Here is a 20439-nt window from a genome sequence, read left to right on the forward strand (position 1 = left end):
CAGATCTGCTCTCTTCTGTCTGCAGCCACTCTTTTGTGGCGTTGATAGCATCAACCATGTCCTTGCAGACTTCCGCTGACGACAGAGCGTACTCGTTCCCGCAGACTTCCATCGTGAGCGCATCCCTTGGAGAGGCTCTCACCTGTGCTGACTTGAGCCTGAAACGAGCCTTGGTCCCTCCGTACTCCTTCCTCACTTCCAGCATGCCCCGGTGGAGGACCAGGAAGCCTTTCTTACTTCCTCCGAAGATGGAGGAGGACTGGTAGAGAAGGGTAACAACCTTCTCCTTCTTGTAGAAGACGTTGGGGGGCTCCTCCTGCCCTCGCTCTTTCCTCTCGAACTCTTCAAGGATCTCCTGCATCAGCCTGTCCTTGGTGAAGTTCAGGTACTCCTCATACTCCGTCACTCCGTTGCCGTCAGCATCGAGCGCCTTCTCGATGGCCACGAGGACGTTGTCTTGAAGGCTCGGGTACGCCTTCTTGAGATGCTCTCTCAGCTCTGAGTTGGGAACAGACTCTGTGAAGCCGCAGCTGTACCAGAACTCCAGAGCTCCTCCTTTGACGCACACTTCTTCGTTCTCTGCTTGCTTGCATGCTTGGTCCCATCCTTCCAGAAGTTCTGCTGCTGTCGTGAACCTGTCTTCCTTGTCCTTCGCCAAGCATCTCACTATGCAGCTCTTGACGCTCCTCGGCACGTTGTCGAGGGGGAGAGGATCGCAGTCAATGACGGAGATCTTGTACTTGCTCAGGATGTGGTCCGATCGCAGTCCTGACGTCGTTGCCTCAACCCCGTCGATCGGGAAGGGCAGCCTGCTGGCGATGGCCTCATACAGGATCACGCCGATGGCGAACACGTCTGAGGATGCGGAGGGAGGGAGGCCCTGGAGCTGCTCGGGGCTGGCGTACGCGGGAGTACCAACGAGCATCCCCACCATAGTCGTGACGGCGCTGGTGGAGCTCTTGGAGAGGCCGAAGTCGACGATGATGACGTCGCCGTTGGACTTTCTCATGAGGTTAGAGGGCTTGAGGTCGCGGTGGAGGATCGCGAGGCTGTGAACGTGCTTCATGCCCTCCATCACTTGCCGCATGTCGCTACCTGCTGCCTTCCAGGGCAGGGGCCCGTCGGCCTGCAGGTACTCGTCGTACCCCTGGCCTACTATCAAGGACATGCCAATAGCCACGTACCCCTGATGTTCTCCGACACCGATGTACGACACAACGTTCTTGTGCTCGATCTTGGACAAGTTCTTCGCTTCCTCCTTGCTCCGGTCCACTGTGCCGTTGGGTAGGCAGATCTTGACAGCAATGATCTTGGATGCATCTTCTGTGCAGACGGCCTTGTAAACCTTTCCCATGCTCCCCTTGGCCAGGCAGTTTAGTTTTTCAAGCTGATAGGTGACGCCATTGTCAAGTAAGACGTCATTCTTGTTGTCTTGGAGGTGCATCTTGAACAGGTCTTCTACAAAGGCCTTGGTTGCCATGTTCTCCTTCATCTCTTGCACTTGGTACTGCAGCCCCATGAACTCACTCTTGATCTGCTCGATCTTGTTCTGATCGATCACCTGGACCTTTATCTCTTCCAGCTTCGTCTTCATCATCTTCTGCTCTTCCAGGCTCAAGGTCGAGCTGAGCTCGGACAGGTGGCTCACTAGGTCATCCCACTTCTTGTCGAACTCTCTCTGCGTCATCGTGTTCTTCGACAAGTCCTCGTGCACGAAGGAGTTTCGCAGCCTTCGGAGAGCATCGATGCTGTGCTGCTGCGATCTCTTGATTGAAACAAACCTGGCGCTGTCTGTCAGCAGCCGAGCTAAGATGGTGATGTCCCAATGGTCGACGTCTCCGCATCTGATCTTCTGCATGCTTTCCTTGCCAACCATCTTCTCGAAGTCTCTTCTTGTACAGACTCTGTTGTAGACGGTCTGACCCCCGCTGGAGCTCCAAGGGGTACCATGGTTGCCCTTCCAACCCTCCTTCCACAAACTTCTCAACGTCTTGGGTGCGAGCTCCATCAGGGCTATCTGCAGCCTGTAGGCTCGAATGCGCCCCTCGTCCTTGTCGGGCTGAGCTTTCAGAATCAGCTGCGCGTCTGTAGCGATCCAAGAGGCATCGTCAAGCACGGCCTGCACTCTCAGCTTGTCTCCGACGCAGAGGTCCATCCATTCCTGGTGATATTCTTTGCAGGTCACTTTGACCAGGACGCTCCCGCACTGGACCTCACAGCTCTGATCCACAAACTTCTTCGTTACAAGCCCTTCGAAGATGTTTTGTACGATTTTGGATGCAAAGTTGTTCCAATCGACATTTCGGATGTCATTCTTCATAACTGCTTGAAGCTTGTAGCCATACTTCTGAATGCCAATGTCCTTGGACATCTTGAGATTCAGTTTCTCGCACAACTGCTTTGCTTTGTCCGAAGAGGAGCAGTGAATAGAGCACGTTTTCCTTTGCTTGAGCACGTCAGACTTATCCCAGATCGGGTCGTTGATTTCATCGTAGAGTTGTTTCACGTTGCAGCTCTCAAGAAATTTCTTAAGATCGTTGAGATCGCAGCTAGGAGAAACCCCACAAAGAATTACTATGCAGTCTGTTGATAGTCTTGCAAGTGCACCTGTCAAGTCATCATATACATTCAGTTCTTGAAGCCTTGACAGTACATTCGCACCTGAACCGAAGGAGAAGACAACCGAAGCTCTCTGACCGTGACCAGCAGGCTCTTGCTCGGACTTACTGAAGTTGAAGCCTCCGAAGCCTCCGAAGCCTCCGGCTGGTGGGGATGCGGGTGATCCGAAGGCTGGAGAGCTTGCTCCAAACCCTCCTGAGCCTCCAAACGCCGAAAACGCCTGCGGAGCTCCAAAGGCAAAGGAGGGAGAGGCAGAGGAGCTGGTGGAAAGGCTTTCCGATGCCGATGCTCCAGAAGAAGAGGAAGGGCCTTTGAAAGAAAAGGCAGGCGAACTTGAAGCGTTGGATGGTGTGGGAGAGCTTGCCGCTCCAAACGAGCCTCCGAAGGTCGGAGAGGCTTGCGTAGCTCCAAAGGTAAACAGAGAAGAGGCTTGCGTAGCTCCAAAGGTAAACGGAGGAGAGGCAGAGGAGCTGGTAAGAGGCTCCCTGATGTTGCTCCAGTGCCGAATGCAGGAGCTCCAAACGAAAGCTTGCTGGAGCCAGCAGGGCTTGAAAACCCTCCTGTCCCTTTCTCAGAGCCTGATGGAGGAGCTCCAAAGGAGAATCCTCGAGGGCTGGCAGAGGGCCCTGTGGTTCCGCCTGGTCCTCCTGCTCCTCCAAACGTTGTTGGCGCTCCAAAGACGAATGGAGACGAGGGTGAAGAGCTTGTGTCAGACCCTGTAGTGGAGGCCGCGAAACCAAAAGAAACGTGGGAAGACTTGTGATCATTTCCAAATGGAGAAACTGAAGAGCTTGAGAATGTCGGTGAAGCTCCGAAGCCCAGAGCTCCTAGGGTTCAACTCTGTCATGCGAGGCACATCTGGACACAATAATATATTCATCATCATCACCTGGTTTCGATGTTTTCTTGGGATCAGATTGAGGAACCTCGAACGAGACGGGTGGGAATGGATTGTTGAGACCAAACTTCGGAGCTGCAAAGGCTGTGGGGTTCTCACCTTCAGAGGGCATGGGATAGTTTGTCGAGAAAGAGGAAACAAACAGCCAATGTGCCCTGCGATATCGATCAGATGAAGTATCTTAATAAGGAAAGGATAGTAAGCAGGAGGAGAGGCGAGGAGGAGAGTAGTTCTGTATCCTACCAGTAGAGCGCGGGAGGAGGAGGAGGAGGTCCCAGTAAGGATGTCGATTGAGCAGGGAGCGGCAGGGAGAGGGTGAGCTGGGAGAACTTGGCCTGCTCACTATTTTTGCGCAACTATCAATATACTACAAACATCACACATATACTTCAGACTAGTATCCATGACCAGGGGTACTTTCAATAATTATGCTTGGGGTTACTTGAGGTAAAAGAAAGGTTTAGAATGCTTTCAGTATGTTTATTGATAGTACTTGGTAGACTTTGACCTGGCCGGGCGGCACTGAGTGCCGCAGTGTATCCGCGGCCCGGCCCGTACATCCTTCACTGTCCGGTCACCGGTTTGGCCCGGCCGGTGGACGGACGCCGGCGGCGCAGGCTCACTGAGTCACTGCGGCACTGGCCCGGGCCCGGGGCTGGCACGGCGGGGGCCGGCCCGGGCCGCCGCCGCCCCGCAGTACCCGGCAACTAAGTTTCAATGTCTCAGCCTGTGCCGGTCGCAGGGCCGGGGCCCGGGGGGCGGCGCGACCGTGACCGCCGCAGGCACGCCGGAGCTCACCGTGGGCCGTGGGCCATGCGGACCGTACTCCCGGACCTCCGATCGGTTCAACTCAGTTATGAGTTGTGGGCCCGGGCCGGCCAAGCCTTTTGCCACTTGCCGCACTGGCACCACTTTGTTTAACCTTTAATCGACAAAGGACTCCCCCCGGGGAGTTCCGTACCGTAACTTCAATTTCAGGCCCTAAAGGAGGACGAGGAGAAACCCAACAAGTGGGGTTCCTAGACCTTGTTTTGCTAGACCTTGTTTTGCTAGGCTCAGCGGCTAGACCTTGTTTTGCTTCAAGTTCGCCGCAAATCCTAGACCTTGTTTTGCTTCAAGTTCGCCGCAAATCCTAGACCTTGTTTTGCTTTCGCTTCAACCCCCGGGCCCCTTAGACGGCAGCCAACGGCGCGAGGACCTCAACCTAAAAAAACTGACTTAACTACCCACCCTCTCATCCCCCAATAGAATTACTTAGAGGACTGGGTGGGTACTCCCTGTTTTCGTTGTTTTTTTATCGAGGGGAGGGTTCAAAAGGGGCAGGGAGGGAAGGGGAGAGTACCAAAGCAGCAAGCGCCATGTCCGGCAGAGGCAAGGGAGGTAAAGGTCTCGGAAAGGGAGGAGCCAAGCGTCACAGGAAGGTTCTCCGTGACAACATCCAGGGCATCACCAAGCCCGCTATCCGCCGTCTCGCTCGTCGTGGTGGTGTGAAGCGTATCTCCGGACTCATCTACGAGGAGACCCGCTCCGTCCTCAAGGTCTTCCTCGAGAACGTTATCCGTGATGCCGTCACCTACACCGAGCACGCTCGTAGGAAGACCGTCACTGCCATGGACGTCGTCTACGCTCTCAAGCGCCAGGGACGTACCCTCTACGGTTTCGGAGGATAAATGCAACGGAGGACCAATCGTCATCCCAATGTCCTACTGGTGTTTTTCAACACCCAGTCAGAGCTGGCGCTGGTGCGCATGATGCTGATTCGATCTCAGCACGGCTCCTGCTCATGACTCTAATCTATTCATATATTGATTAGTCCTAGTTATACCCTTGAACGTAATGTGCATTTCTGCAGAGATGTGACCTAATTGATAATGCTAGTACAAACGTTACACGTTGAAGCCTGCACAACACCTTTGAATGTTACTGATGGTGAGATGAGTTTTGTCCTTGCGTGTCATAGTTATCCGGGCTCTGATATTTGGTTCGAACTTGTTGTCAATAGTTGTGAAACAATTTGTTGATTGCGGAAAATCATTTCAAATCCTGTTATCGCATTTCTTTAGACGCCGTCCTGTCAGTCATTTGATTTTAGTGATGGCAGAGGGTCCTCGTAACTCATCATGCATCGTGATTTGCGACATTGTGCCTTGGATCAGATGGAGATGTAAGCTTCGAAGAATTTCTAAATGAACATTGTTCGTCGTTTCAAGTTCTTATAATCCAACTGTCTTCTCAACATGCCTGCAGCAGCTTTCTCACCCTCATTCCTCATCTCGTAACTGCCTCTGTGTTGAACCCAGGGAGATTGTCTGTACGAATGGGCTCTCTTTACCTTTCCCTCTACCTTGTCTGCAGGCCTTGACCTCAGTCGTTGTAACGTTATCACTCTACGTCATAATTGATGGCGTCTTTCAATATGCAGTTCAACTCTGTTGTCCAACTTTTAACCGAGCTCAGTAACCAGAAACGAAACTTGGCAATGTGAGGAGGGAGGGCGGGAGGGCGGGAGGGCGGGAGGGGAAGGAGGAGAGACGGGAGGGGAAGGAGGAGAGACGGGAGGGGAAGGAGGGAGCAGAGCAAGAGAAGTGAGGAGCGAGCAGCAGGCAGCTGATGAGTCTGTGGACAAGCAAAGGCAGAAGAGCGGCAACTTCTGAAAACTGTGTGTACAGACCACCCCACCTACTCGTATTCGTCCCCAAGAGGTATTGAGTAGGGGTACTGCGTGCTCTTTCAATTCGGGGTGGAGCAATGGGGGGCAGTGTGCTGGTTCCCTTGCAGCGATCATGAGTAGAGGTAGAGGATGAGACGAGTACATCCTTGACCATGCCAGACATGCGAGGGTTGTACACATCCATGCGCTTTCAGGGAATGGGAGGATAATCCTCTGACTTGAGGAGCCTTGGAACCTTGCGAGGAAGGGTTGGGAAGGCAAGGATGGCGATGTCGTCTTCGCTGCCCAAGACCGTGCTCTTCTGGCTGTTGAAGAACTGGTTCCTCCCAACGTTGATCTTGCTTGTGGGGAGGCCAGAACTCGTCCTCTCATACGTGAACGCTTTCATTGTCCACCTCATGGATTTCGGTCAGACGTACGGGTACCAATCCATCCTGATCCTCGTCATTGGGATAGGAGTGTTCATCAAGTATATCATGCCTCCTGCTCTTGGAGTCTTTATCTCGTTCCTTGCAAGGAGGTTCCTGAAAGTTTCAGTCGGCTCCATGGCATTCCTCCGCCTGCGCAAGGTCACAGTACAGGACCCGGTTCCTTTCCTGCAGCAGGAGCAAGGGTCGAGGCTATACTTCGAGGAGATTGTCCTGTCAACCAAGTACTTCCAAGCCAAAGAATCCCGGAGGAAGAAGTACTTCGCGCTGATCCTGCGAGGGATCGAGCTGCGAGGAACAGTCAACCTCTCGGCCTTAGCCAAGGGCTCCAAGGCTGCCGAGAAGGCTAAGGCGCCCGCGGAGGAGGAGAGCAGGTCCGGTGGGATGATCAACGACATGAAGCGACTTGTGATCGGGATCTTGAAGCCTTTCCTCTCTCGCTTCATCGCGTGGATGCTTGCCTCCTGGGTCGAGCTCATCGTCATAGACGCCAATGTAGTGCTACAGATCCCTGGCATGGACAGCATCATTCTAAGCATGAAGGAGCTGACGCTGTTCTCGGAGGACGGGCCGGACAGACGAATGTCGATCGAGATGATAACTGAGAAGATCAGCGTCTGGCATGAGGAGGATGGGGACAGCTCGCGCAACGGCAGACATCTCGACGGTATCGAGGAGGCTGAAGGAGATATCCTCCCCCTTAAGAGTGTGGGTAGCAAACGCGTCCGCAGCTCTACCCTCGGTATGTTCACCAACCTGCATCGTCCTTGGGAGAGTGCAGATGAGAAGAGATCGATGAAGACACGGCTGCTGCTCATCAACAGCTTCACCGTAGGCGCTCAGTGCTCCATCACCATCTCCTCAGCCTCGTTGAAGTGCGTGAGTGTGTTTGTTGGCCAGACGTCTGTGTCATGTGACAGCGACGTTGTGTTACGGGCGATGAATGTGTATCAGAACTGGAAGATGCTGTCGCTATCGAGGATAGAGAGAGAAGACTCGCAGCAGGCAGGCCTAGAAGCAGAGGTCTCGTCAGGGTCCTCGACATACCTGAAACATCCTCAGTCCCCTGCTCGGCTCGGATTCGAAAGTCTCATGAGGAGGAGCGGGCGGGGACAGGAGGAGAGCCTGGTGAAGAAGGTCGGCTCTCGTCTCGCGAGCAGGGCCCGTCTCTCCATCATGGAAACACTCAACAGCCCCGACGTTGTCAGGCGGACAAGCTCGGCAGTCGCACGCAGCCTCTTCCGCTCGAGCTCCATGGGGATGCAGGCCGACATGGCCGGGGCCAGCAAGCTGACTGCCGGCGCAGAGCAGAAGAGAGGAGGACAGGTGGTTGCGATGCCAGGGATGCAAAGAGACTGACAATGATGGTTGCAGAAGACAACACCGGCGATGATGGTCAACAAGTTGAAACAGAACATGCATCTGCTACCCGACTGCATCTCCTTCAAGTTTGAGACGATTTCCTTTGCTCTTGCCATGCAGAGCTCGAAGCTTGACCGAGGGATGATGAACAACGATAGAGTGATGCTCAAGGTAGAGCTGAGCAGGTGGGAGAAACTTTCATCTCACATACCTTGCCTCCGTTGATTGTTTTGGTTGTCGCGCAGCCACAACGACAAGGAAATGATGTCGGAGTTGAGAATCGACCGCGAGATCCTGCTGGTGGACTCAGGGGAGGGAGAGGACGAGGACGAGAGGAGAGGAGAGCAGGGAAGGGACCAACATCACCGCGTCCACCAGGTTCAGGTGGTCCTGTCAGACATGCTGCGGTTACAAGTGTCGGAGAGCTGTAAGAACGAGACACTGCACTCTCTGCAGATCTCAGGTTGGTGGTGGAATGAGGTCCTGTCGTTGACACGATGACTGGTGGTTGATGGGGGAATTTGTAGTTGCCCATGCAGGATGATGATGATGGAGATGATGATGATGATGATGATGGAGATGATGATGATGGAGATGATGATGATGATGATGATGGAGATGATGATGATGATGATGATGGAGATGATGATGATGGAGATGATGGAGATGATGATGATGATGATGATGATATAAGACGACAATGACGGTTCGTGTGATATTGATGAGAGCTTTGTTGATGGAGGGATTGACCATCGTTGCTAGGTATCGATTTCGAAGCCTCGCTGGTAATCCCGGAGGTCAAGGGGAGATGGAGAAATGCAGTTGACCTAAGACCGTCGTTTCATCCTTCTCTTGACATAGCTAGACTTGAAGTTGTCACTGAGGTGATTGATCCTTATCTCTTGACTCGTTTTATGACTCCTGCTCCCGCTCCTCCTCCTGCTCCTCCTCCTGCTCCTCCTGCTCCTCCTGCTCCTGCTCCTGTTCCTGCTCCTGCTCCTGCTCCTGCTCCTGCTCCTCCTCCTCCTCCTCCTCCTCCTCCTCCTCCTCCTCCTCCTCCTCCTCCTCCTCGTGCTCCTCCCTCCTCCTTCTCTTCCTTTCCTTCTCGTTCTCGCTCCCTCTGTCAGTCCTCCCTCCCCCTCAGCACCCTGGACTTTGTCGACATGATCAAGAGGCATGCGGAGCAAGAGCTCATGGCCGACAGCTCCTTCGCTTCCTCCTCCTTCCTCTTCAGCCGAGTCAAGTCCGACGGCAACGATGTCGTCCTCGAGCCGTCCTCCGATCCCGGCGGCAGCGATCCTCGGCTCAACTTCAGCTTCGTCCTCCAGCACGCGCTAGGGAGGGTGAGGCTGAGGATGAGCAAAGGAGAACCGGTCGATTTCATCCTCGACTGCGGCAGGCCTTGTCCTCCAAGCGGTGAATCCCCCCTCCTTCCCCCCTCACCACCACCACCTCCTCCTCCTTCTCCTCCTCCTCCTTCTCCTCCTCCTCCTTCTCCTCCTCCTTCTCCTCCTCCTCCTCCACCTCCGTCTCCTCCTCCTCCTCCACCTCCGTCTCCTCCTCCTCCTCCTCCTCCTCCGTCTCCTCCTTCTCCTCCTCTCCTCCTCCTCACTGACGCTGATGATGCCGCAGCGGTAGGAGGAGAGCGATATCATGCGTTGCTCCTGCAGATTGCCGATGCTTCCACCCCTCAGCTGGACCCCAGGGACTCAGCCGAGCCGTTCCGGGGGTGGGGGGAGGAGGAAGGAGGAGGAGAGGTCTCCTCCTCGGTCTCCATGATCGACCTGCGGCTAAACGCCATCAACTTTGCAGTATCGGGATGGCAAGGAGGAGGAGGAGGAGGAGGAGGAGGAGGAGGTGGAGGTGGAGGTGGAGGTGGAGGTGGAGGTGGAGGTGGTGGTGGTGAAGGAGGAGGAGGAGGGAGGCTTGTCTCCTACTCCTTGTTGGAGATAGAGACCTGCTCCCTCTACGTCCACCTCAAGGGCTTGCTCAAGGGGAAGCCGGAGCCGCTAGGGGAGGAGAGGGCGATAGGAGAAGTGTCCGGGATCCTCGTGTCGCTAGAGAGGAGGAGTATGAGCATGCTGTTGGAGGCTGTGCTCCCCTTGCAGCGGGGGAGGAGCGGCAGGTCCCACAAGTCGAAGAGGAAGGAGAAGGACGTTGCTGTTCCTTTCCGCATCCACTTTCAGAACGTGCGGCTGGTGGTGTGCTCCGAGCTCTGCCCTCTCCTGCGGGAGTCGCAGCTGTTTGCGAGGAAGGAAGGCAAGAGCGGCAGGAGCCCGTTGAGGAGGAGAGAGAGGGAGAGGAGGAAGGGGGAGGGGGAGGAGGAGGAAGGGAAGGAAGAGGAGGAGGAGAGACGAAATCTTTCAGGAGTGTTTGGCATCTGCCTACTGCAGGGGGTTGTGGAGCAGGACGAGGAGAAGAATTTGTTAGTCCGGCTCTCGCACGAGGACGTCGACTTCCCGCAAGTGTTGAGGAGGGGATGTCAGAGGAGGTCAGCTATCGTCGTCTCGTTCCGGGAGAAGCATGCTGGCACAGACAGTCTGCTGGTGCCATCGTGGGAGGAGGGAGACAACGAACTGCAGTCGGAATGGAGGGAGGAGAAGAGGAGGAAGCAGTGCACTGCCGAGGAGGAAGGTCATATCCTGCTGAGCGTGCGATCGCTGCAGCTGCAGCTGGGGGCGGAGGATGCGGTGGTGGATAATCGCTTGGAGGACAGCGCGGAGGACTGGAGGGAGCTGTACAAGAGCAACAGCGGCAACGACCAGCCCGTGCGAGGAGACTCGTACCAGGAGCGGGAGAGCGTCACCTGCCAGCTGAGCAGGAGGCTGTCTGTGGATGTCAGGGGGGTGCGAGTGTACTGGGAGTCCAGCGTGCAGTTCTCCTTGCTGATCCTGCTGCTGCAGTACGTCAAAGAGGCTCTGGAGATCCGTCGGAGGCAGGACATGTTCCCCCACAAGCCTGAGTGGACTTCTGTGCACAGCGGACGAGAGCAGGACGGGGAGGAGTGTGCGCTGGAGGACAAGCTTAAGAAGTTGGGGATCAAACAGTTCTCCCTCAGCCTCGCTGACGTCATCGTCAACCTGCAGTTCAGCCCCCGCGCCATCATCGCCCTGCGCATGGCCTGCTGGCGTCTCGACCTGATGAGGGTTGTGGTCGACAAGGAGGCTGCCAGGCTCCTCAAGTGGTTCTTCTGCTGCCGCGTCTCACAGTTCGCCGCGTATCGTCTCCGTGGCTCGGTGTGGGACGCAGAGTACGAGGAGGAAGACGAGGTGAGGGAGGAGGAGGAGGAGGCGAGGGAGCCGTCCATAGCGCACGATAAGATTGTGGAGTTGACGGCGCTAAGGGCAATGGTTCCTCTGGAAGTAGCAAGCGCCAAGAAGGCGGAGTACGCAGGGCCGGACGTTGTGTTCCACTGCGACGACCTCAAGGTCAACGTGCCGTTCCCCGCCAACATTACCCTGCACGGACGGCAGGAGGGGCTACGAGGGAGGTGGGAGGACCAGCCGGCCGATGCTGACAAGCGAGCGGCTGCTGCGGAGTTGGGTGAGCTGACGGGAGGAGGAGGAGGAGGAGGAGGAGGAGGAGGAGGAGGAGGAGGAGGAGGAGGAGGTTGTCAGCATTAGAGCAAACTTCATATCATACCCTGCTGACGCATCAGAGCCTGTCAAACATTGTCTGACATGACATGACATGACATGACATGACATGACATGACATCTTTGCTTGACGCTGACATGTGTCAACAGGTCTAGTGATGTCCGACGTCCTGCTCGTGATGAAGGGGCTGCTGCTGCTCGCAAAGAGTTTCGCGGAGGAGGCAGAGGGATCAGAGAAGAACAAGCACAAGGTCACAGGTTTCCCTCCTGCCCTCCCCTGGTTCCGAGGCAGCATCTCCAACATCTCCATCAGAGTCGAAGACGACCGGTCCTTCCTTCCTCCTCCCCTCGTTCTCCTGCTCCTGCTCCTGCTCCTGCTCCTGCTCCTGCTCCTGCTCCTGCTCCTGATCCTGATCCTGATCCTGATCCTGCTCCTGCTCCTGATCCTGCTTTACTCCTACTACTCCCTATTTCTACTCCTTCACGTTCTGTTCACCCCCTGTCCCTTTGCCCCTCTGCTCTCGTTTCTACTTCCCTTCTGATCTCGCTCCCCTCTCCTCCTCTACTTCCTCCCGCCCCCCCCCTCACCCCCTTTTCCTCTTCCTTCCTCTCCCTTCATCTTCCAAATGCTCATGGCCTGGTAGGTTCGAGGTCTGGATGAGCGCCTTCTACCGCCTGCAGCTGGACGAGAGCAGGGAGAGGGAGAGGAGAGAAGCGATCCTCGAGGAGAAGCTGGCGCAGCAAGTCGTAGGCAACCAGCTCTCTGCTCAGGCTGCGGTGAGAGCGCGACCTTTGCTGCTCCTCAGGCTCTGACGCCTCCTCAAGGAGAAGCTCGAGAGTCTTGCTCGGGCAAGGACGATGGAGATGCAGTCGGTGAGAAAGGAGGAGGGGGAGGAAGAGGAGGGGGAAGAGGAAGAGGAAGAGGAGGGGGAAGAGGAGGAGGAGAGGGAGGAGGAGGCGGAGAGGAGGACGAGGACGAGGACGAGGACGAGGACGAAGAGGAGGGGGAGGAAGAGGAGGAGGAAGAGGAAGAGGTGGGGGAAGAGGAGGAGGAGAGGGAGGGGGAGGAGAAGAAGAATGAGGACGAGGCGGGGTGGAGGGGGGAGGAGGAGGGGAAGGATGGCGTCTGACAAGCTGTTGGCAGCGCTGCTGGAAGGAGCGGGTAGACAAGTTCAGCCTCTGCGACTACTTCAGAGATCCTCCTCCCCTCCTTAACTTCACCGTCGGCTCGCTCGCTGCCAAGTTCAAACCTCTTCCTCCTGCCCACCTCGAGAAACAGGTTTACTTCCCCCCCCTCAGGATCGTTTCCCATCCTCCTTATCAGCAGCTCTTTTCTGACCATCTTTGTCCTCCTGCTCCTGCTCCTGCTCCTGCTCCTGCTCCTGCTCCTGCTCCTGCTCCTGCTCCTGCTCCTGCTCCTGCTCCTGCTCCTGCTCCTCCTCCCGCATCTGCTCATCTACTCTTCTCACCGAGAGCAGGTGGAGGCGCTGGATCTTTCCGGCATCAACATGAAGTCAGGCTTGTGGCCGATCTTCGACATGATTGTCGGCGCAGAGGTCGAGCAGCTCACAGCCACCAGCGTCTGCGTGCGCATCCGAGACTACAGCGAGCCGCTGCTGGCCACCTCCTCCCTCAACGTCACGGGGAAGAAAGGGAAGCAGCTCAAGGGATACATCATCGCTACTGAGGAGGTCGCCCCTGCTACTCATAGGACTGTCGTTGAAAAGGTTCGACTGCTTGCCTTCCTCCCGCTGCTCCTGCACCTGCTCCTCCTCCTGCTCCTGCTCCTGCTCCTGCTCTTGCTCCTCCTGCTCCTCCTCCTCCTCCTCCTCCTCCTCGCCGCCATCCCCATCGTTCTAGCCCAAAGCTTTCTTCGATTTCTTTCTTCCTCTCCCCTCCCTTCCTCTCCTCTCATCCTAGGTTTGATACTTCTGCAGCAAATTCATCCTGAATTTCCCCCTGTCCGCATCCCAAAATCCTTCGCCTCTACTAAGATTTGGATGCAACTTGACGTCAATATTTGCGAGCCCAAGGCGAGTTTGAGCCTCCTCCTCTTCCTTCCCCGCCCCCCCCCCTGCTCCTCCTCCCCTTCCTGCTCCTCCTGCTCCTCCTGCTCCTCCTGCTCCTGCTCCTGCTCCTGCTCCTGCTCCTGCTCCTCCCCTTCCCGCTCCTCCGCCTCCGCTGCACTGCCCCTCCGGAAAGCCCCCTCCCCCTTCTATCAGGGTCCTTCTCGTCTTTACTGGACCTCAACTCCTCCTGCTCCTGCTCCTCCTCTTCCTCCTCTCGCATCTCATCGACTCTTCAGGTTGCGTACGGTCCCTGCTATGTTCCCGGCATCGGCATCATCAGCATGGTCGCCTCCTGCCTGTTCCCCCCTGGGATGGATCCAAGTCCTCCTCTTAGCTCCTGGGACAAGGTATCTCCTTCCTTCCTCCCCCTCCCCTCCTTGCTCCTCCCGCTACCTTCTCCCCTCCTTGCTCCTCTTTCTCCTCTTCACTCTCCTTCAATGCATCTGCTTCCCTCCTCCTCTCTCGCCCCATGCCCCTCCTCCTTCCCTACTCTCTCCTCTAGTCACCCCCCCCATCTTTCGTGATGTTCCGCTGCCTCATCAGGCGAGGATGCTCCTGCACGGCAGCTGCGACCTCCACATGGACAAGGCCTCGCTCCGCCTCCTCTCAGACAAGAACCCTTACGAGGTAACACGGAGCAAGAGCAGAGAGCAGAGGGCAAAGAGCAGAGAGCAGGAGTAGGAGTAAGACTACACCTTGTATATCTGACCTTTATCTCTTCTCCCCATCAGGCGCGCCAATGCTTTCAGATGCGAGCTGAGCCAGTTACCATCACCTACGAGTGCTCGTCGCCCTCACCGTCTCCTTCCATCGTCTCTCCCCTGGCAAAACCCTCCTCCTCTACCGCTAGCCAGCAGCAGCAGCAGCAGCAGCAGCAGCGGGTGGGGAGGATCCACATCGACGTCGAGATGGTCGAGTGGGCGATTCAGAGCATGAGCAAGGAGATGGCGAGCTACATGCTGCTGCGCAAGCCTTTCTTCAAGGCCGTCAGGATGAACATCACAGTCAGGTGACGAAAGGATGTCCGCTCCTCCTCCTGCTCCCTCCTCTTCTGCTCCTCCTCCCCCTCCTGCTTCCCTTCCTTTTGCTCCACCTTCCTTCCTCTGCACTTCCTTCCTCCTCTTGCTCCTCCTCCCTCTCCTCCTCCCCCTCCCCCTCTTACTCCTCACTCTTACCCTCACAGCTTGCACTGGAACTGCCTCGGGTCTCCCTTCGAACATCATCTTACCCAGATGGTCTCCGAGACCATGACAAGAGCCAACGGGAGCGGCTCCCCGCCCCCTCCTCCTCACCTCTCCTCCTCCTCCTATCCGGACAGGATCTCGCGCAACTCGTCGGAAATCAGCGAGTTCGAGGATGCGATCTCGGCAGTCGACGACAGCCAATGGGACGCCCCCAGCAGCCACCCAGCTGGGGAAGATGAAGCTGAGGAGGGAGGGGAGGAGGCAGGTGGCGGGGTGCTGGGGTCGAACTTCGACACCTTCCGGTCGTTCCGCTCCTCCGCGCTCGCGTTGACGTCCAGGTTGTCAACCTTTGCAGCTCACAGCGTCTTGCATCTCAACACCATCCGATGGCTCAAGGTCTACTCCTCCTTCCCTCCTCCAGCTCCATCCCTCCTGCCTCCCCTCGTTCCCCTCTCCCTTCCTTCCTCTGCCTTCCTTGCTTCTCCTGTCTCCCTCCCCATTGCTGCTTCCCTCCCTCTCTCCCTGCTCACCTCCCTCCCTCCTCTGACTAGCCCTGCAGGCGTTCATGTCTGCGTTCGAGATGGACGCTGATCCCGTGATCCGATTCACGGGGAAGGTGGAGGAGAGGAGCGGGAAGTGCTGGAAGGTGGCGAACGTCAAGAGCTCGTTCGGCAAGCATGTCAAGGCGATGAACATCATGCTGCTCAGCAAGAACCTGGAGCTCGACTGCTTCTACGTCGGAGAGCACAGGGAGTTTGCGGGGGAGGCTGCCGCAGCCAAGAGCACAGTGCTGGCGTTCACTGGGGAGAGTCTGCAGGTGAGGAAGAGGGAAGACTGGAGAGGAGTGGAGAGAGGAGGGAGGAAGAGAAGAGGGAGGGGAGATGGGAGTAAGATAGCTGCTGTCGTGCTGTGTCGTGCCTCAACACACTTCCCTCAGTCTCCTTCCCTAAGTGTCATTCCCCAAGTCAGCAACGTGCTTTTCTCAGCTCTTGCTCGCAACTTGTTCCTCTGTATCTCAATTGTGTCTCACAGGATGACATGTATCTCCCCAGCATCTCGCGTGTATCTCGCGAATCTCACTTGTATCTCACTTGTATCTCGCAGGTCAACACGAGGGTGGAGCGATCGTCGCTGAGCCTCGGCGGGGAGCAGCAGCACGAGGACGCGGTTGACGACCTGGAGAACGCGACCGGGTCATGGCAGACGGTTGATACCTCCCTGAGGATGAAGAACCTGGTCGTCGCCGCCCTCCCTCCCGTCGTCGGAGAAGACTTGACCGTCTCTCCTGCTCATCCCATCGCCTCTGCAGTCGAGGTCGAGTTCCTCTCCGGTGAATCCCTGCAGACCAAGGGCAAGTCGCAGGTCGACTCGCTGTCGCCGCAGCGGACGAACAGGACGGCGTCGATCACTCGGAGCATGGAAGCAAAGCTGAGCAAAGACCCGTCTAACTTAGAGGGAGCTGAGATGCACCAGTGGCTGCTCAGGCAGCACAGCATCCTCAGCTGGAGACAACGCAGGAGGTCAGCTCAGTCTCCCCAGCCTGCCCAACTCTCCGTCTCCTCCCTCCAGCAGGTGCTCAGCAGCCTGGTGAAGGCGAGGCTCATCCACGACCACACCTACCGCTTCAAGGTCTACCACCGCGTCTTCCTGGGCACTCAGTTCGTCGACTGGTGCCTGCAGGAGAACTGGAGCAGCTCGAGGGAGGAGGCGGTGGTGCTGGGGCAGAGTCTCATGGACGAGAAGTTGATCCGTCGGGTCCCGCAGTCCCCTCACTTCGAGGACTCGCCCACCTTCTACCGCATCCGCGAGTCTGTGGTCCCCGAGCAGACGGTCGAGCTGGACAGCAACAGCTGGAGCAAGGTGTGGGGGAGCCAGAGGCCAGGACGGGCCAAGTTGAAGGAGGAGCAGGGGATGGTGGGGAACGAGGACCCCTCCTTCAAGCTCATTCTGAGGGGGCTCTGCCTCCAGTGGACCAGCGAAATCCGGGAGATCATGAGGGACTGGCAAGTCCTCTACACCCTCGCCACCCGCTCCCACGTCAGCCGCAGGTACCCTGTGATCGACTGCTCCAGCTCGCCCCCAGCTGAGAGCTCCCCCTCCACGATGACTTCGGATGAGGAGGCCAGGGTCTCCCCAGCTCTGGCCCAGCCCTCGTCCTCTTCAGCAGCGATGCTGGAGAGCGAGGCGGGGGTGAGCCTGGTGGAGCATCTGATCAAGACGTCGATGCTGCAGACGAGCGCGTACGTCGAGTCGAGCCAGGGGAAGGACGGGGAGCGAGGCTTTACCTCCATCCTCACCTCCCCGCGGGGAGAGGACAGGAGCACGACCTCCAACATCGTCAGCTCCATCGCCCTCCTCAAGAACAAGATGCCCAAAAGGTGCGACGTGCGGTGGATCGTGCAGTTCCTGGACGCGCAGCTCGGGGTTGAGACGGGGGAGCTGGCCGGGCCCGGGTCGGGAGCTGAGAGGGTCATCGTGCATGCTGAGAGCGGGACCATGAAGCTGCTCTACTTCGACTTCTCGTCCGGGCAGGGGGTGGGAGGGGAGGGGAACAAGTCAGACACGGAGATCAGGCTGCTGGAGATGAGCAACCTGCAGGCGTTCGTGGTAGAGAAGGACCGGGAAGCCGACGCGTCCGCTGGGAGGGGAGAGCCGTCGAGCATCGTGGAGAGGTGGGGGACGACGGTGTGGAGGACGAAGGAACAGGGTGCCGACCTGCTCCAGCCCGTCCTGTCGATCGAGGGGCTGGACGAGAGGGGCCGGCCGGACCCGACGGGAACTGCCATGTCCCTCTCGCTCTCTAAGGCTGTGACCGACCTCATCGGGAGCCAGACGCAGACCAACGCTCCCAAGGAGTCAGCTGGGGAGCAGGCGGGGTCGGAGGTTGAGGTTTTGTTCTTCAACCTGAAGCTGGCAACGGACACGAGCCAGTTTCCCCCCCTGCTGAACTGCCTCAAGGACATGATGACGCCTGTGTCGGCCGACAAGTTCATGGCAGAGGAGACGAGAAACATGCGGCATATGGTTCAGCTCATGCCTCAGGTGGCGCTTGACCTCGAGAAGATGAAGGAGGACCAGGTAAGGAACCCTCCTCGTACCACTACTACTCTTTCTCCTCCTCCTCCTCCTCCTCCTCCTCCTCCTCCTCCTCCTCCTCCTCCTCCTCTTACCTTGTCGTCCAGCTGCGCCTCCTGCAGGAGATTGAGAGTCTACAGAACCGCTACGCCGACATCGAACGACAGCAGCTAAGCATCTCCTCGGAGGCGCGGGGGCAGGACGGTGAGCTGAGGGCCATCTGGAAGCAGCAGGAGAAGGAGAAGTTCGTGCTGGGGAACCAGCTGGCGGAGAAGAGGGAGGGGTACGCGCAAGTCTCCAAGAAGATCACTGCTCTGACCACAGCGTCGGAGGCGTCGGAGCAGAAGGACAGGATAGGGCGGATCACGCTGCAGGTCAAGAGGGGGTCGTGGCTCATAGGGCCGAGGGAGAAGCGGATAGCAAACCTGTCCATCCGGGGGGTGAGGTTTTCCCAGCTCAACAACGTGGCCCTTGGGGTTCCCATCGACTACACGTTCCGCCTTTCCTTCCTACAGATCGAGAGCTTGCTCGAGGACCCGGTGACTCCCAAGATTCTCCCCTTCTTCCTCCTCATCCTCCTCATTCTCCTCCTCCTCCTGCTTCTCTTCCTCATCCTCCTCCTTCTGCTCCTTCTACCCCTACTTGCTTTATCCAGCTGCTCTTGTTTCTGTTGCTGGTACCCACACTTCTTCCTCGTCGTCTGCTGCTCCTGCTTTTGCTCCTACTCCTGCTCCTGCTCCTGCTCCTGCTCCTGCTCCTGCTGCCGCTGCTCCTGCCGCTGCTCCTGCTGCTCCTGCTGCTGCTTCACTCTCCGCCCACTCCTCTCCCATCTCACTCTACGCTTGCCGTCCTTCTTCTCACACATCGGATCTGCAGTGGAACGCCGACTTCCGGCAAGTGCTCGGACCTCTCTACAGCAAGGATGACTTCAACTTCGTCGACGACAAGTTCTTCAACAGGAGCGACTCAGCCATGCTCTCTGTGCATGCCGAGCAGCTGGCCAAGCCCGAGGGAGATCAAGTCGTTTTCTCCCTCTTCTCTGTTGAGATCTATCCTATCAAGATCCAGATCACCGAGGTCTTCTCATCTCCTCCTCTCTCCCTCGCTTCCTCTCTCCCTCCCCTCCTCCATTTCTGCTCCCTCCCCTCATTCCCTGTCTCTCCCTCCTTTCATGACGGCGGCTACTTCTGCTCCTACTCCATTCATCTTTTCCTTCCCCGTTATCTCGCTTCCTCTCTCCGTTTCCTACCTCCTTTCTTCTTGTATGGCACTGAATTCTTTCCTCTATCTCCCCCTCCTTCCTCACCCTGCATCCTCTTGCCTCCCTCCCTCCATCCCTCCGCCCGCCCGCCCTCCTCCCCTCCCCTCTCCTCTCTTCCCTTCACAGGACCTCTACAATGGCATCTACACATTCTTCTTCCCCGGCAAGTGGAAGGTGAACCAGGGACTGAGGGAGTGGGAGCACGAGGGGCTCCCCCTGTACCTGTACGACAAGGAGAACCGCAAGGTCGTCCTCCTTGAGCAGAAGCGACAGTTCTACCATGTCGTCAAGAAGTCTGCTCGCCCCTCCCTCACCGACGACTCCAACCTCTTCTCCGTCTCCTCCGCCACGAGGAGGAAGAGCGTCGATGCCTTCGCAGGAGTGGATCAGGTCATCTCCTTCTCCTCCTCCTCGCCTTCCTTGTGCTCGTTCGCCTCGATCCCCTCCTCCTCTCGCCCTTCTTGTGCTCGTTCGCCTCGATCCCCTTCTCCTCACCCTCGTCCTCTTTCTTGTCCTCCTCCTCCTTATCCTCGTGCTGCTTGACGTCCTCCTACTCCTCCTCCTCCTGCCAACCCCTTGCCCCTGCTCACCTATCCCTCCCTTCCAAGTGTTGAAGGTCTCGTGGCTGCCAGGTGCGGGACGGGGAGGGCAAGGCAAGGCTCTACGAGGAAGCAAGCTTCATCTTCCCCGCAGGCGAAGGGTCGAGGTTCGTTGCGAGGACGAACAAGGACGTGGAGGAGATGAAGTTGAGAGCTCGCGATCACATTGAGTTCAACGACGTCCGCTTCCTCTCCTGCCTCCGGCAACGAGGCCTCGAGGTCTCCATCAGCTACAAGAGCAGGAAGGGAGCTATCCCTGACATCGACAACCTCGTCGTCGAGCTCCCCGACGTCAACTTCCCCAAGGAGCGGCAGCATGACGGCGCCATCGTGTGCACATGGCAGGAGCTGTACCACATGTGGCTGCACGAAGTGAAGTGGCCAGTCATCAGCCAGGTGACCCGCAGCATCTGGGACAAAGTGAAGTGGAGGAGGAGGGCTGCAGACACAAGCTTCTCCGGCATGGAGGCGGTTGGGAAGGAGCGAGTGCTGGAGCGCAAGGGCTCGAGCGAGGAGTACAGCAAGGTGGCCAAGTCCATCTACTCCCCCAGGGGAGGCTCGATCCACACGGAGGAAGCGTTCCGCGAGAAGGAGATGCTGCAGGCACGGTCCTCCTACCTCACGCAGAAGAGCATCAGCCAAGTTCGCAACAGCTACTTGTAGTCCTCTCCTCTTGT

The 20439-nt window shown here is 57.3% G+C and overlaps 3 protein-coding genes across 3 annotated transcripts; 2 read left to right on the forward strand and 1 right to left on the reverse strand.

Moving 5' to 3' along the window:
* Positions 1-799: 799 nt before the first annotated feature.
* Positions 800-1444, reverse strand: GUITHDRAFT_77586 (hypothetical protein; the record flags this gene model as incomplete). The annotated part of the gene is made up of 1 exon (XM_005824878.1): positions 800-1444. A coding segment is annotated over one exon (645 nt), but the record flags the coding sequence as incomplete, so codon positions are not given.
* A 3431-nt stretch (positions 1445-4875) lies between these two features.
* GUITHDRAFT_144637 (hypothetical protein) lies at positions 4876-5187 on the forward strand (the record flags this gene model as incomplete). The annotated part of the gene is made up of 1 exon (XM_005824879.1): positions 4876-5187. One exon carries the CDS (start codon positions 4876-4878, stop codon positions 5185-5187), a length of 312 nt encoding a protein of 103 aa, XP_005824936.1.
* A 1264-nt stretch (positions 5188-6451) lies between these two features.
* Positions 6452-20425, forward strand: GUITHDRAFT_115928 (hypothetical protein; the record flags this gene model as incomplete). The annotated part of the gene is made up of 21 exons (XM_005824880.1): positions 6452-7942; positions 7991-8163; positions 8224-8405; positions 8741-8862; positions 9106-9394; positions 9932-11521; positions 11725-11902; positions 12219-12351; positions 12400-12447; positions 12719-12853; positions 13053-13301; positions 13880-13990; positions 14187-14270; positions 14375-14652; positions 14827-15223; positions 15387-15644; positions 15932-17905; positions 18010-18441; positions 18779-18979; positions 19290-19553; positions 19796-20425. The coding sequence occupies 21 exons, from the start codon at positions 6452-6454 to the stop codon at positions 20423-20425; spliced, it is 9219 nt and encodes a 3072-aa protein (XP_005824937.1).
* Positions 20426-20439: the final 14 nt, after the last annotated feature.

The sequence above is a fragment of the Guillardia theta genome (genome assembly GCF_000315625.1).
Source record: "Guillardia theta CCMP2712 unplaced genomic scaffold GUITHscaffold_89, whole genome shotgun sequence".
Lineage (NCBI taxonomy): Eukaryota > Cryptophyceae > Pyrenomonadales > Geminigeraceae > Guillardia > Guillardia theta.